The 16,380-nt window shown below is 37.6% G+C and overlaps 2 protein-coding genes across 2 annotated transcripts; one reads left to right on the forward strand and one right to left on the reverse strand.

Annotated features, from left to right (window-relative positions):
* Positions 1-1,934: 1,934 nt before the first annotated feature.
* LOC101307016 (ubiquinol oxidase 1a, mitochondrial-like) lies at positions 1,935-3,684 on the forward strand. Its single transcript, XM_004300187.1, has 4 exons — positions 1,935-2,470; positions 2,605-2,733; positions 2,837-3,325; positions 3,466-3,684. Exons 1-4 carry the CDS (start codon positions 2,057-2,059, stop codon positions 3,523-3,525), a joined length of 1,092 nt encoding a protein of 363 aa, XP_004300235.1. The 5' UTR covers positions 1,935-2,056; the 3' UTR covers positions 3,526-3,684.
* On the reverse strand, positions 3,643-15,709 carry LOC101306724 (alpha-glucosidase 2-like). The gene is made up of 22 exons (XM_004300186.1): positions 15,526-15,709; positions 15,065-15,350; positions 14,912-14,980; positions 14,607-14,744; positions 14,397-14,514; positions 13,828-13,910; positions 11,883-12,051; positions 11,664-11,806; positions 11,512-11,598; positions 11,106-11,291; positions 10,417-10,584; positions 9,642-9,762; positions 9,477-9,546; positions 8,838-8,925; positions 8,619-8,739; positions 8,246-8,439; positions 8,050-8,158; positions 7,135-7,290; positions 6,810-6,912; positions 6,179-6,352; positions 5,495-5,640; positions 3,643-4,126 (listed from the first exon to the last, which is right to left on the reverse strand). The coding sequence occupies exons 2-22, from the start codon at positions 15,305-15,307 to the stop codon at positions 3,936-3,938; spliced, it is 2,877 nt and encodes a 958-aa protein (XP_004300234.1). The 5' UTR covers positions 15,308-15,350; positions 15,526-15,709; the 3' UTR covers positions 3,643-3,935.
* Between the last annotated feature and the right edge of the window lie 671 nt (positions 15,710-16,380).

Below are 16,380 nucleotides of genomic sequence, written 5' to 3' on the forward strand. Positions count from 1 at the left end.
GGTGATTGGTTACGGTCAGTATAGAGCTCTAGTCTGTCAGTCGGTACTTCATGGGGGATGACTAAGTGTTGACGAACTCATGAGTACGCATTTGTTTGGTTACTTATGGGGGATGACTAAGTGTTGGCGAACTCATAAGTAAGAGTAGAGAAATGATTGTGTGATGTTCTTATGTGTTGTCATTTAATTCCTTGCTTTGAGTATCTCATGAACTATGCATATCCGCAGGAGATTCTTTAATCTTAATTATGTGATTTTTAATAGAATTCCTGAATTATGTTTTTTTATAGGATTCATTTATGATTTTGAGTGGTTTTGAATTATTGTGTTTTCTTAATTGTTTCTTTTGAATTCTCTTGCTTTTAGGTGATTCCTGAACTAAGTTATTAATGCAGGAATTACCAGTTATAATTATATGTGATGATGAGTTTTATTTTGGTAGTTACTCATACCAGGTTTGTTGTTTACAACCCGGTGCACCAATTCATAGTGTAGGAGTTAGACCTGCAGGTGATGATCAGCAGGGTTGAGGCAGTGGCCTAGGAGCTGGGTTTTGATGATATACATTAATTTGTATTTTATGGTAGTTGTTTTAAGCTCATGTGAGCGAAGTAGTTTATTACTAGACTTTTGGAAGTTGATGTAATTAAGAAGAATAAATGTTTAACTCGGTTGATGAGTTTATTGACATTTTCATTTCCAGTATTTGTTTTTAGTTTGGAAATTGTTGAGTAGGTTGTGAGATAGTAAGATTTTGAGTTTTATTATGCTAAAATTTTTGAAATTTTATCCTTTGAAAATTGGCAAATCATATGGGTGTGACAAATCATGCTCTTTGATCTCTTACTGATGTCAGCGTGCGGCTAGCATAGAGGATCGATGTGCCCCTCTTCTTTCCAGTTAGGAAGCTCCATCAGCGAACGCGGTATCACCACCTGTTTTGGAATTGCCGGCTGAAGAAAGGCTAAGGATGCAGTTAACTCCGCCGCAGTGATACCCATGATTGGAGAAAACAAATCTGGATGACAGAAACAGGTTAACCAAACCAGGAGGAACAATCACACCCGCCAAAGAACTAAGGCTAGGGTTAGGGTTTGGACCCCTACCCTCACTCTCACGCTATACGGCCGTCAATGAATCCGGGGGACCCTGACGGCCCTCACTCCCTCAGCCACATGTTCTAGCATCCCACGATTCCTACAACACCCACAAAATCTCTCATATTTGAAAGTAAGCCGCCAGACCTATATTAGATCAGTACCTTCTCCAAATTCAAAGTGCATGGGAGTTTATGCTTGCTTCACCGGAAACTATGTGCTCGATACGAACCCTAGCTAGCCCTCCATCCATTTAAAATGATGTACCTAAATAAAAAAGCTAAACATTCCAAAAATAAAATTAAATGGCAACTATGTGTCATTACTTAAATCTTAATTCTGTAATTTATTGTTTTGCCCATGGTTTTTTTTTTTAGAACGTTTTGCCCGTGGTTTTGTAATTCATAAAGTTTAAAAATTTCACTAAATCCTGTTCTCAAAGATACCAGAAGGCATAAATAGGTTGAATACTTAGAATTTGAAATTGCATCACGTAACCAATTTAGCTAACTGTGATCGAGTATTTACCCTAGAATATCCATTTGTAACCTTGGTCACCACGTAAATCAATATACTTGTCCCCCAAGAAAATTCTCAATCTTAATTAGCTTTCCTTTTCCGTTACCACTCGTTAACTCGTATCTAGAACTTTCGAAGAGCTCATCAACATGTTGTAATATGATAAAAGGATGTAGATTGGCCGTGTTAGGCTTCAAGCAGCCGTTAAACCATAAACCCAGACTCCCAGAGACGTGTCTCAATCACGGTCATACATATCACCATCACTATGTCTCAACCAACTCATATATAAACCCTAGAGCCGACTCTCCCTTAAACACTCACAAAAGCCTTAAACCCTGAAAACCAAACAGGCAGTCACAAAACCAAACAAGAAAACGACCTCTCTTAGTTCTCTATCGTTCTTTCTGATTCCAAAACCTGATAGAATTTTGATCAAGATGATGGCGATGACTCGCACGCAGGCGTGCAGGTACATGGTCAAGTCGGCGGCGCACGTAGCAAGTGCCCGCCTCTTCTCCACGGCAGCAAGAGCTGCCACCACCAATGCGCCCGCGGCCAAACAATTGTCCTCCGTTATCATTCCTCTTAAGGACATGGCCGCGAGGGCACGGTGGAACAATAGCAGCATCATTTACCCCGTTCAGAAGGTCCGCAGTGCTAGCACTCTGGCTCTCGGTCATCAGGAGAAGCAGCACGAGGAGGCTGATCGTAGCAACTCCACTGTCTTGGTTGCCGGACAAGGTGGTGGTAAAAAGGATGATGAGGAGAATGGGATTACCAGCTACTGGGGGGTGGCACCGAACAAGATTACCAAGGAAGACGGTACTGAATGGAAATGGAACTGCTTCAGAGTACGTTACTCATTTATATATAGTTGATTTCTAATTAAGCGTAATATTTGGTTCATTCTCAAAAAAAAATTTTGGTTTCTATGATGAAACAAATTTGTGACTAACCTCTGTGATTGATTTGATTAAATTTGAAGCCATGGGAGACGTACAAAGCCGACACCTCCATAGATCTCCAGAAGCATCACCTGCCTACTACTTTCATGGACAAAGTGGCCTACTGGACGGTCAAGTCTCTCCGATGGCCTACCGACCTATTTTTCCAGGTATTATCAACTTCTAATCTGCTTGGTCATTTTTATGATTTGACAAGTTTAGGTAGCTAGGTGGTTTATTCGTGTGGCTATATGCTTTGTATTTGTTCTGCAGAGGCGATATGGGTGCAGGGCAATGATGCTGGAGACAGTGGCAGCAGTGCCTGGGATGGTAGGAGGGATGCTGCTGCACTGCAAGTCCCTTAGGCGATTTGAGCACAGCGGCGGCTGGATCAAAGCTCTTCTTGAAGAAGCCGAGAACGAGCGCATGCACCTCATGACCTTCATGGAAGTCGCCAAGCCCAGGTGGTACGAGCGTGCCCTCGTCTTTGCAGTTCAAGGTGTCTTCTTCAATGCTTACTTCTTGGGATATATGATTTCGCCAAAGTTTGCTCATAGAATGGTTGGGTATCTTGAGGAGGAAGCAATTCACTCATATACTGAGTTCCTCAAGGAATTGGACAAAGGTAACATTGAGAATGTTCCTGCTCCAGCCATCGCTATTGATTATTGGCAGCTACCACCCAATTCCACCTTGAGAGATGTTGTTACAGTTGTTAGGGCAGACGAGGCTCACCACCGAGATGTCAATCACTTTGCTTCGGTAAGGACTGAAGATACCACACCTGACCCTAGCACTAGGATATTGTTCTTCAAATGAGCATCTGCTTTTGCCAACTGCTATTCCTAAGGTTCTATATGTCTACATTTGGTTCTGATTAATACAATTGAATTGCTTTGCAGGACATACATTATAATGGACGTGAACTGAAGGAATCTCCAGCTCCAATTGGTTACCATTGAACTCCTATCATGAGCTCACCATCTATTATGTGGTTTTCTTGCTTGGCCTGAGGTGATGATATCTATAGCTGAAGACATGTATCTAACTTAAATAAAAGTTGCTGAATGAAGGTGCCAAATCATGATTTTGAAATACTAGCAGATCCATGGTTTTGAAACACTGATATTTTGACATATACATTATTTACTAATAAAATATTCTAATGATTTTCCATTTTCTATTTAAGAGGTGCCTTGGTCTCAATGCCAGGCTCTGTCCTATAGGCCAAAAGCATTTTCCATGGTACTAAAATTGATATGCAACTGACTACATTTTCACGTAATTTAAGCCGCACTTAAAACTGTAGCAGCTTCTTACAGTTCAGACAGTTTTATTTTGGTAGCATTTTAGAGTTCGATTACCAGATTTTCTAGAGATTTATCACTTCATACTCGTGGGATATTCTAAGAGGTGATTGGTTTGAAACTGGCCTGTCCTCAGACCACAGCTCCAGATTAACAGTACCAGTTCCCCAGTGGATTAGGCACTTGAAAACCTGACTAACATCAAACCGATTCAGTAACCCCAAGCCAAGGCATTTATCAACGAGCATCCATTCACCTGTTGCAACAAGAAAAAGGAAAGGAAATTTAAATCAAAGATGACCATTGTAGGAGAGAATCCAAGCTAACTTGAACCTCCTATTGTATATTCTAACATCAATCAGAGCATCTATTATATATAATATGATCAACAAAAACGAAAGATATATAAGATACAGAGAATTTGATTGGAATGGAAAGCTAATATTAAGTCAGACATTATACAGATTTTGACTATTCTCATACATTTGTGTTCATTTGCTCAAGTTTCTAACACCAACATAAACTTGTAAGATGCACCTCACTTACCAACACAAGACTACATCCGTGTCAGATTTTAAGGAAAAGTCAGAAATACTAATAATTCAAACCATTAGTGATACGCGTTTGATGCGACTGGGCTTTATTTAATAGATGTATCAACTACCTGCGGTTTTAATCCTGAGATTTTATTATTTTAGCATTCTTGTCCTGCCATGTAATCTGCTGGAACTATGTCAATGTGAGAAGATAGATTAAGACCACTCAAAATACTTCTTGTGGAGAGATATATGATATTGAGATTTATAGAAAGTTGTTGATAAACCTTACAATCCCGAACACCAAAACTCATTTGGGTGTATAGAGTTATCTATCAATCTATAGGCTGTAGAAGTTATATCTGGTATTATCAATATGAGGTTGAAATTCTTTCTTCCCAGCGGGCTAACATATTTGGACAAGCGTGGAGTATTATAGATGATATTAAAGCCAGACTTGGGCCAGATCAGCAAGGTGTAGGTACACTTCTGAAGTAATCAACTACAAAGGTCAGAAATACTTGTGACCTTTGGAAACCGCAGGTAGTTGATCCATGCGTATGGGTTTGCAGTGTGGTGGAAGATAAATCTAACACACTATCCCTAGGTCACAATTAAATATGCTGTAATAATTCAAGTCTCCAGGTGGTTCCTAATTAAGAAGAAACTGTTTCCCTTAGGTCCCAGTCCTTACCGATGTTGACTACCTTAGTATGTTCGACTATGCAAGATTCCACATGTCAAGAACTGCCAAAAAACCTAAATTCTCGATAACAGAGAGGAAAAAGAAGAAGAAAGAAACAAAAAATGCATAAGCATTCACTAGTCTTCCAATTACTCGTTTTCTCTATTAACCTCAACAGCTCCCTCAGAATTATATTTCCATTTTCTCTGCATAGTAATTTTTTTTTACTTGAACCTTTTTCTTTTCCTTAGACTTTGCAAGCACAACCATCACATAGAAAGTGAAAATACTTTGCCAGCCCCTCTATTAAATGTGTCAAAAGTGATTATATATTATGAGCAGGATGATATAGCACCAACATTCATTTTCATGAATCCAAAAGATTGAGCAATAGATAAATTACCATTAGGCAGTAAATTCCCTTCATAGAACTTCTCGTTAGATTCAGGCCCAATTTCATGCTTTGATCCGTCAACAGCCATAAATGAAACATAAGATTCTGAGGGGTGCAACAGGGTGAACATTGGGTGTACTCTCAAGCAGACCAGTCTACAAGCAAAGAAATTCACAACAAATTCAGCAATTAAGATAAAATATCACAAGCAAAAACAAAAACAAAAACGAAAGGCAAGCAGACAGAAAATCAGAACTACACATTGACCTACTAAAGGTCCAATTAGGCTCCCCATCACTGGGGGAATATGGCCAAATCAAGCAAGCAGACAGAAAATCAGAACTACACATTGACCTACTAAAGGTCCAATCAGGCTCCCCATCACTGGGGGAATATGGCTTAATCAAGGCTTATACAATAGGACCAGGCTATTTATCAGAAGCATGTAGAGGTGGTCTTGTCCAGCAACGTTCGGTAATATGATTTATTTTTCAGAGATCTGAGAACTTGTAGCAACTTAGAAAACTCAAATCCACCAGAAAATTTTCAGACTTGCATTCATAAGCTCAAACACACAAATAATCACAGGAAAAATACACTTCATTATATGTTCTGTATGTGTTATAAATATATATTATATTATGCATGCATGCGTATGTTTGAAGGAAAAATAAATTGATGTTAAGAGCAAACCTTGAATATCCACCAGAACCAGCACCAACTTTGCGTGCTATGATGCTAGAGTCAATCCGGAAAACCTTGGAATCATTCTTTGGAATACATATCTGTCGTTGGAGAACCAATCCACCCCCTATATCACCTTCTAACATGAGAGATTCCTGCTCCCCAGCATGCTCAAGATTTCGTCTGCAGGGAGACTTCAGAGAATAAATGCAAGTACATCATAACTGCCATTAGTATGCACACAGATATATCCATCCAGAACCTAAACAGGCTCTGGCTTGAGGTGAAGGTCCATTCATGCCTATATCTTCTCTAACACCACCAACCCCAATGCAATATCATAACTGCTTGAATGGATAGATATCACTCAAGGTCCATTTCACTAATCTTGACTACCAAAGGGTCAATAAGTGACATCTTTTGGAGTTTTAGAAGGATCCTAAGGTCATACGAACAATTATATAGAATTGAATGAACTTTTCACTGTGATACAAAACCACTCAACTAATAACCTCAGTAAGAGGTAATATAAGATAGTATTCTGAAGAGAAGTGGTGGAAAGTAAACGCCCTTGGGATTTCTTTTCAAGTCATGCTTTATTAAAATATGCAGCTAGTAATAGTTTACTCAAGAAACTCACTCAATAACGTTGTATTCCTCGGAACATCCAGCAGAGCGGTACTCAGTACCACTATATTCTTCATAACCATTAATATCAACCCTACTGTGAAGCCACTGTGTCCCTGAAACCATGACCACAAGAAAGTAACAACTATGGAAAGCATCAAAATGTAAGACAAGTTAACAACACATGCCCAAATTTTCTTCTTATAATATTGGGGGAGAGACTACAGGGCATAGCGGAGAGGAAGTAAATTATGTATGGATGTCTGGAAATATGTATACATAATGAAGACAAGGAAAAGAACAGAAGAGAAAAATAGCCATAATGTAGAAAGTCCTACCTGAAGGAAGGTGAGTCATGGAAATGATTCGCCCACCAATCCAGGGCACTACTTTAATAGCCCAATCATCACCTTTCAGTTCAATAGGCGTCCCTGAAAGCTCTATTCCTTTGTGCGCAGAACTCACTTCTACTGCTGGAATACGCTTGGCATTTTCTGTATATGATAAATTAAAACCATTAATCTGTGGATCCCTAAATAGTTTTTCAACAAATCTACATACACACTTATATTCTGTTAAGTGAATTTTGAAAAACATCTTCTATTACATTTCACGAAATATCACAACTCTACGGTTACTAAAGACTTCAAAAGAGAATGTGAACATCACAGAATACTTCCTGGATAACAAACTAGGAACAATTATAGAATTACTGCAGTTAAATTCCAAAAACAAGGACAAAGAACAATGACTAATAAATTTTATCAAAAGAAATAAAAAAACAATGACTTTAAATTTCATCAAAATCCTTACAGAGATTCTTGACCTATGCCTTTTAAAAAATAACGATATATGTTATCCAAACACTACTTAAGAAGTGGATCCTTCAAGTTAAATTCGTCATCTAGTATTGCAGCTTGTATCTACAGTAAATGCATGCTGATCACAGAAGAAAAATAGATCTCTAAATCTTTCTTTAGAATAATATTAAAAACAAGGCCATTCTTTTTGTGAAAATTGGAAAGTTAGTCGAAAGAAGAAAAAAAAAATCCGTTGCTCATCAAGAGTAAAAAGAATCAAAAGATAAGAGAAAAATTAAAATAAATAAGGATAGTTTATTGAAGCTTATTTGAATTGGACAATCCATTAAAACAATTCAGTCAAGGTAACTGTTATCTTAAAAGGAAGTAGTAATTATCAATATCTTATGTATTCAGGATAAAATGAGAAAGTATGAGCATTGAAAAATTTACCCAAACAAGTTTGGTAGTGTTTCTCACTGGTAGAAACCAGCTGAGAGACCTCCTGTTCTGATGGCATTGAAAGTTGAAGAACCTCTCCATCCTTACCCCATATATCAACCTATTTGAGGATGTCCGGATTAATATGGGAATTTTAAAAATAAGCTGGTCTAAGGCATTATTGTTGTCTCTCAAGAAACAGATATACCATTGCACCTCCACCAAGCAATAATTGCACATGCAAGCGACGGTTTGGCCTCTTCCAAGATCCTACAGTTTTTGAAACTTTGACAATAACCATTGATGATTGAAGTTCAGCAACATAATGTGTAAACAAGAATCCTCCTTCCAGGAACTCATATCCATCACCATCATCTTCATATAATACACCTTCAGCTTTCCCTATATAGGAAGATATAAATTATTAAGCTGCTAAGTACATTTATTTAGCCTACAAAATGTCAGGAAAGATGGATAATATTTTAATTTAGAAATGTTCAGTAGCCAGCCATACATATGTTTCTGTAAGAAACTGATCAGAAGCGAACTACAAAAACAAAACAACACAACTCAATTGTTACCATGTTCATTCAAAGCCACAAGTAGTGTCGCATCATCTAGTATAGTAGATTCACCAACATGCTGATGAGGAGGACCCACGGGAATAATTGCTCCGCCTTGCAAATACAGTGCTGGTAAATCCTACATTAAACAGAACAGAATTAATAGGAAATGAGGGAAAAAAAGGATATTAAGTAGACACAATAACAAAGCCTATCAACATGTACAGAAATACATACGGGACACACATCATCGAAATCAAAACGCATCCAAATTCCTTTTGGCAATGTGCACCGCAAAGTATCCATCCCCTGACCAACCGCAGTGCTGATCATGAAAAATTGGATGTCAAAGCAAAATTCCAGGATCAAAATTCCAGTGCTGATCAGTCCAGGATTTCGGACTGAATTTCCCCATCATTTATCAGTTCAACTGTTAATGAAACCAGAAAGCTATAAACAGATCTATATGCTGCAATCTATCCACAGGGTGCCCTTTTCAATGTACACTTTCTTAATTTCCCAATATGGAAACAGAATATAACGTGGAAGTAACACTTGATAGTTAATACATACCATAATATTTGATAAACTCAGATCTTTACTTCTGCAATAGAAAATGAATTGCTTTGAAAAGAACCATATGACATGTTGGATGATGTATCTTTTATTGTCAATATATTATTCTATAGAAAGGATTTACTGATTAGAAAAGACAGTATAGGAGACCAGCCTTTCTCTTAATTGATGTCCAATTCAGTTTCAGTTTGCTCAAGGCAAACAAAGTACAAAAACCATAAAAAATGGAAGCCAGACTATAGGAATGCATGATCTACACAAAGACTTTCATACAGTAACGCATAGGAAAGAGGTGAGAACCTTGCGTACACTAGAACCGGACCCAACAAAAAAGAAGTCTCCATTTTCCTTAAGCTGGTGTCTTTGGGATCTGCACAAGAATTGGATGCCTGCAGTTAGCGGCTTAACAAAGCAGACCCATCTTCTCCAAAAGAAGTAACAATATTCAACAGCATAATATCCCACCAGCAAAAAATGTAGGACTTGCCACTAGAGTACCGGTCGTATGAGCCATATAGAAGAGAGTATATAAATGAGGTATAAGGCAGTAGCGCCTCCTCAATGCCAAGCGGCATACTTCTTCACACTAATATAGAAAAGCCGAGTTAGTTCTGAGCAATAGCAGGCAGACTAGGAAACCCAGATCTGAAAAACAAATACCAAACCTAGGAAGAAATAGTAAATTTCAAAGTATAAAAGTAGGTGCAAGTCATCATTGTAAGTCATTCCTTACTTGATGCCTAGGATCGGAAACCTAAAGACCCGTTGAAACTATTGACCTAGAACGTGTAGTCTGATCCTCCACTTAGACGGGTAAACTTATTCAATGCCATACTTTCTACTACATCTTTAATAACTATCCTTAAAAAGTTTGAATTACCATTGCAACTTTTGTATTTAACTATAATCAACTCAACATTACATTCCATTGCCTCCCTTTTTCTCCCTATACATGGCAAAATCATCTCAAATGAATTTACCTCAACTTATTAGTGCTAGTGCTACCCTATACCCTCCCATGAAATCTTCATTCTTAGTCAACCTCTTCAGGCTTTCAAGCTACCACAATTCTCTCCTTTATCCAGACCTTTCATTTAGACTCTTTACAGATTTTAATATAGACTAATGACAAGTAAGCAAAGTAGTTATTATAAATTTGTTTTATCGGGTCATTATTTGATCAAGATGATAACTAAGAAAGAAACACAATAAGAATTCATAATCCTTGAGCATGACCAACCTCTTCCCCAAAAGACCACGGCTCATGGTCACTGGTGTCCTGTTCAGAGTGCCCACGGCAAAAGGGAAACAGAGAACCTATACCCATCCATCTTCCAAAGAGCTCAGGTGTTGCATTTCCAGCAAAGCCACCAATATCAGGCCCTGAAAGCGGCTGACCACTAAGTCCCTGAAAAGAAACTAACAAGTAACATATATTGGTTGAATAAAGATGAGCAGTAAACAAGTTGATAACATATTCTTTAGTTTATCTCGGGAAACTGGTTGAAAAAAAAAAAGAACTTTTCTTCATCTATTTTAGGCCTTTGAAATTTCCATATTTAGAAGAAAATTCTGGTAATTGATAATATCAAGAATAATAATAATACAGCCTTTAAGAAAACATTAACATGGATATGTTTAAGAGGAAGAGAGTGAAAATATATCAAGAATTTGATTAGTATCATTTATGATCAACTACAGTTGGATCTGATATCAAGGCTTGCAATTAAGACACAAGTACATTCATTTCAATCTCAATTTTTAAACAGTGGTGTAACCTGGAGAACAATTCTGGATGTAAATAATTCTAATCTGAAAAGACCACAGACATTTTGTGTACAAGGAGCTAACTAGAGAAGAGGCAAGGAAATCAAATTAAAGTCTACAACTTTCTCCACTTTTGGAAACCAGGCTAAAAGAGTTACATACCAGTTGAAGTACCATAGAAATACTCATATGCAGGTGTTCCCAAGTTGAAAGATTATCTCCGGTCCATGTTGCAGCATAACGCTGGCTACCAATAAATCCAGCCCTCGTGAGGACAAAAGGACGTTTCTTTTCATTACCCAACTTCATCCCTTCATAAGTCGATCTTGCCATCAGCAATCCATAGACCTAATCAGCAGCAAAGTCAACAAGTTTTGAAGTTCAGAAAATTATCAGTAACGAGTGCAGCTCACTGCAATCTGATAAGATAACAAAAAGACACTCAGAAACCGGAGGAAATCAAGTTTTTTTTGGCACGGTGGCACAGTGGAGCAAAAAGTTCAACCGCATTGAACAAAAACTAAATGATTAAAGTTAAAGCACAAAACTGGGGTTGAATAATTGTTACATTGTGGTAGTGTGAGTGATTCTGGCAACCACCCAGTTCCTCATCCCCCTTATGGATATTGCTGTCAGGCATTGTTTTTGTGACAACCTGAGGAAGAACAAATATCAATAACTGAACAAATTGCAAGCAGCATCAAGCAGTTATAGAACTACCTTAAAAACAGCTGGTTCATTCATGTCATTCCATATACCGTCAACACCATTAGAAATGAAATCTTTGACTAAGTTGGACCACCATGATCGAGCTTTTGCTTGTGTAAAGTCTGGGAAAACACAAGGCCCAGGCCAGACCTCCCCTGTAGATAGAAAGGAAATTTATTACGGAGAAATACTGGACTCAAATTTCAAACCCAATAGGTAGAGAAAAGTTACCAACAAAAGGTGTTCCGTCTGCTTTCGAAATCCAAACATCAGTTTTAGAACCACTATCATACACAAAATAACCATCTTCCTGTTTTATCCCTGGGTCAAGCATCCATATTGCCTTGAAACCATTTTGGTGGAGATCGTTCACCAAGGATTTTGGATCTTGAAAACGGTCCTGAAATGTATATCGTAATAAAGTTTTATTGTAAGGAATAATATCCAATTTCAACACAACTTAAAACAAACTAACTTTTAAAAATAATAAATAAAATAAAAAATTGAACAGCAAATACAAATACAGTGACCAGCAGCACTGAGGAATCACTAAACAAATCAACAGCATTGAATGAGATACAAGCCATCAACTAAAATACAGCTAAACAGCAGTATAAAAAATAAAAATAAAAATAAAAACAAAGAAACATCCGGGTCCTATTAATTCCCAGATCCCCATGCTGTCACTCGCAATCTAAACTTGACCTCCGCACCATTAAATGTTCTGTTCTGTCACCAATCCATCCAAAAAGCCAACATTTGATCAAGTTTATTTTTATCTAGAATGAAGGTACTAATTTGATCTTGTGGGCTATGGAATATGAATGTATGCCTGAGCAATGTCTCATATGATGATGGAACTCAACTCAATAAATGAAGCCACAGAGCAGCTTAGTCAATACATGAACCAAGCTGATTGAGCAGATAAGAAGACCAGAATGATGATTTTCTTCAACATCATTGAGACATTTGTATAGTGAGATTCCAGTTCAATTTGCTTAGCGCAATCAGGCAGTGAACAACGGCAGTACTAGCAGTGGAAAATTGCTATTCCAATAATATATTTGCTACTTCTAGTTCCCAGGCAGTATACCAAAGTTTTGAGCACTCTCACAAGCAACCACTGATAGAAACCAAGGCCTCATCTCAAGTTGCTAGCTGAAATTGACTTTTTGAGCCCTAGGCGGGGCACAAGTATTCCCCTTTTTAGACCGTGCTCAAGAGAAAATCATGCATCTTGTGACAAATAGGATTTTCAAATTTGGGACACATACAAGCCACATGATATATACTTGCACACACATTCATGTTACCCAATACACACAAGCCCATTGCTGTTTTCCCTCATCAGTAGGGAGCCGTCGTCCAATAACCATTGCCCTGTGTCCCACATACGCAATAGGCTTAGTTGCACTCAGATACCATATACAATACCCGAGACCCCACTCGAAAGTGGTAGCTCAAGTTGACTTTTGAACCCCGAGGTGTGGTTATGTACACTAAATCCACACAAAGTTTTACTGATATGGAATTTATGGGCATCACATCCCCACTGCACCTTTTTCTCTCTTGACAGTTATTCTTCAAATAGAAGTTATGGAAATTAACATCTAAGCCTAAATGCATTGAAAGCCTTAGTAAACTTTACATGGTAGTCACCCCAAAAGAAGATTGATGATGACATTGATTACGGACAGTATATGGAAATGAACTGTCATACATCAAGAAAACTTGAAGGATAGTTTACCTTGTCAAAAGTGAAACAACGAAAACCGTCCATATAATCAATATCCATCCATATGACATCACAAGGAATCTTTTTCCCCCGAAAAGTTCTTGCAACCTGCTAATGTAAGTTGGTCAATGATCATTACAATCAATTTTGCTGATGCACCTAAGGTTGGTGCTGGTGTTAGTGCTCATAATTGGTGATTAAGGTGGTATTAGTTCTCTGTCCCAGTGGACATCTTGTCCATCGTTCTATACTATATCTCTTTGATTAAAATTTCTCTACTATCAAGACAAGATTAGCATACAAATAAATAAATAAAATGATGATAAATTGGTGTGGTGGCACAATCCTACTTTCAGAGATATGTTGTGCAAGGAAGAAAGAATTTGGAGAGCATAAATACAGATATAGAGAGAATCTAACTTGAGATAATTACCAACGTACCTCTTGAACTCTCTTATCAGTGTCATAGCTCCAGCGACACTGTTGATAACCCAAGGACCACTTTGGGGGCATAAATATAGTACCTGGTGAGAAAACTTTCACTCATTAAAGCAATTGTATTAACAATAACCAAAATAAACAAAAGACTGCCTTTTATTTAAGGGCTACAATGACTAGAAAACACATAAGCCTGCATTCACATGTTTTGTGTATGCATTTAAGACAGATGTATACTCTGTGTAATATATGCTGTATACAATTCAATCTAATCTCTGATCATTTCAATTTTCATAAGTTCAGTACTTAACATATCACATAACATACAACTTCAGACTGCTACATGTCTTCTCATCATGACCCTTCAACAATCAAATGTAGCATCTATCCATCATATCTTATGTTATGTTTAAATTCTTCAACCTCCAATTGTCAATGTAACAGGAAGGTTTTTGAATATTGATTGTAATTGAGATATCAAGATTCTGAACATACAGAAATATCACTGTGACATTAGAGAAATTATAAGGAAACTAGGGAGGGAGTTCAATCTAAATGCTCTGAGAAATTACCGATTGCATGTGATAAAGCTATCAAAACAGCATTGGGTGAAGCAAATGGACCAAAGGTTATGATAGGATAAGAGGATGGAGCAATGAACTGTATCACTGATTCTTTTCTTAAGTCAATCTGCCAGTGAGGAAAGAACGTACACGTAAGTTATATACTAATAGGCAATGATTGTTTTAAGTTAACTTCCAAAGACAACATTATCAAAGCACCTCACAGCGCTTTGTTGTATCAGCAAGAACTCCTAAAGCCTCCCCAGAAGGAAGAACAGCCAGCACCCAAGGATGCGACTGGTACAATGACGTAGTTCCAGAACCATAGCCCCACGCATCCGTGTTCCAAGTAAAAACCTAAAACAAACAAGAACTAATCATTATTTTTCTGCAAAGAGTAAGATGTTTCATCTACAATCTTAGTAATTTGAACTGGTTTCATTCCATCATCAAAGTCATTAATATGCACGACCTAGCGAAAAAGGGAAAATAAACCAGGCATGTGTCATCAAAAAATGACTTACTCTTTTTCCTGTCCGCTCAAGTTGCCCACTAACTTCCCCAGTGCCGTAAAAAGAGGTAGCAACCGGAAGCTAGACGAAAGAAATACCTCATGTTAATCACAGCATAAGGAATTACCAGACTGAAAACACGAAAACAAAAATAAATAATATGACCTCAATTTTAACAATCTGCTGGCCAAGAAGACATTCAAACTTTGGGATACATGATGGCATCGTCTGACTCTTAATCGGTGTCTCCCTATCCTTGCTATTAACAAAAGAGAGACTCGGATGTGCCGCTTCTCTATCATTTCCAGAACAATCAAATCGAAACACACCATCCTCGATAATAGGCTCGAAAATCATCTCTCCTGAAGTGACATCTGCACTGACTGGCGTCCCTTCATCACCAACCATTTTCGATCTCAAACTTCTAGTAACCAAATTTGTAGACTTATTTCTGCAAGCAAAACTCTGCATCATAAATATGATCTATAAACTTCCATTTCGAAACAGAAACAGAAGTTCCATTATTGCTGTTGATTCTGAACAATCAATTACAGAAACGATTCGAAATCCTAAGATCGCAAACGGAATTTGAATCAAACAGAAATGGCAGCAGTGGCGTAACGAACCTGATGAAGGCGAACGGAGAAGGAGGCTTCGTCTTCTTCTTCTTCAACCTGAGCAACGAAATCGGAGTTGCATGGGGGGCACTGGGAGTGTTGGTATCAGAAATGGAAGTGCGATGAAGATGAAGACGGTTAGTTGTGAGTGTGAAACTGGAGGATCGTCCAAATAGTAGTGTGCGAGTGAGGACTGGTACTTCTCCCATCGGAGGTTGGTCAGTGCTTTACGTATTTAATTTAATTTTTATTTTTTTTGTTTATTAAGTTATTTTACGGGCTTTCTGGAAATGTTCCCCGCGAAACTCATGACGAATGAGAACGACATCTGAAAATTACTGTGGTAATTGGTAAGTTAGGTGACACGTGTCCAATTGTTGCTGTTTTCGAAAAATATCAAAATGATATCTCTATCTCTATCTCTGTCGCTGCTACAATTAGGGATGGCAATAATCCCCAGCGGGTAGGGTACCCACGGGTATTCGATCCTAACGGGGAAGATATACGGGTATAAACGGGTAACGGGGATGGGGATCCTTAGTATTCGGATTCTTAAATCGGGTACGGGGCGGGTATGGTATTTTGATATTCGTCCCCATCCCCACCCATTAAGGATGAAAATATTATTATATATAATTATATAATTTATTATTATATATATTTATATATAATTTATAAATAAATATTTATGTAAAAAAATTTGTAATTCTCTTAATAAACATTTAATGGACCTTCCTTTTTATTATATATTTTTATTCTCTTAATGAAATTTACCGGTATTGTTATGTTTTAACCAAGACTTGTATTTATTTTTATTGGATTGAAGTATGAAACTTATTTATTTTGGTATTTGATTTTAATTTC

The sequence above is a fragment of the Fragaria vesca genome, linkage group LG5 (genome assembly GCF_000184155.1).
Source record: "Fragaria vesca subsp. vesca linkage group LG5, FraVesHawaii_1.0, whole genome shotgun sequence".
In the NCBI taxonomy this organism is placed as follows: domain Eukaryota; kingdom Viridiplantae; phylum Streptophyta; class Magnoliopsida; order Rosales; family Rosaceae; genus Fragaria; species Fragaria vesca.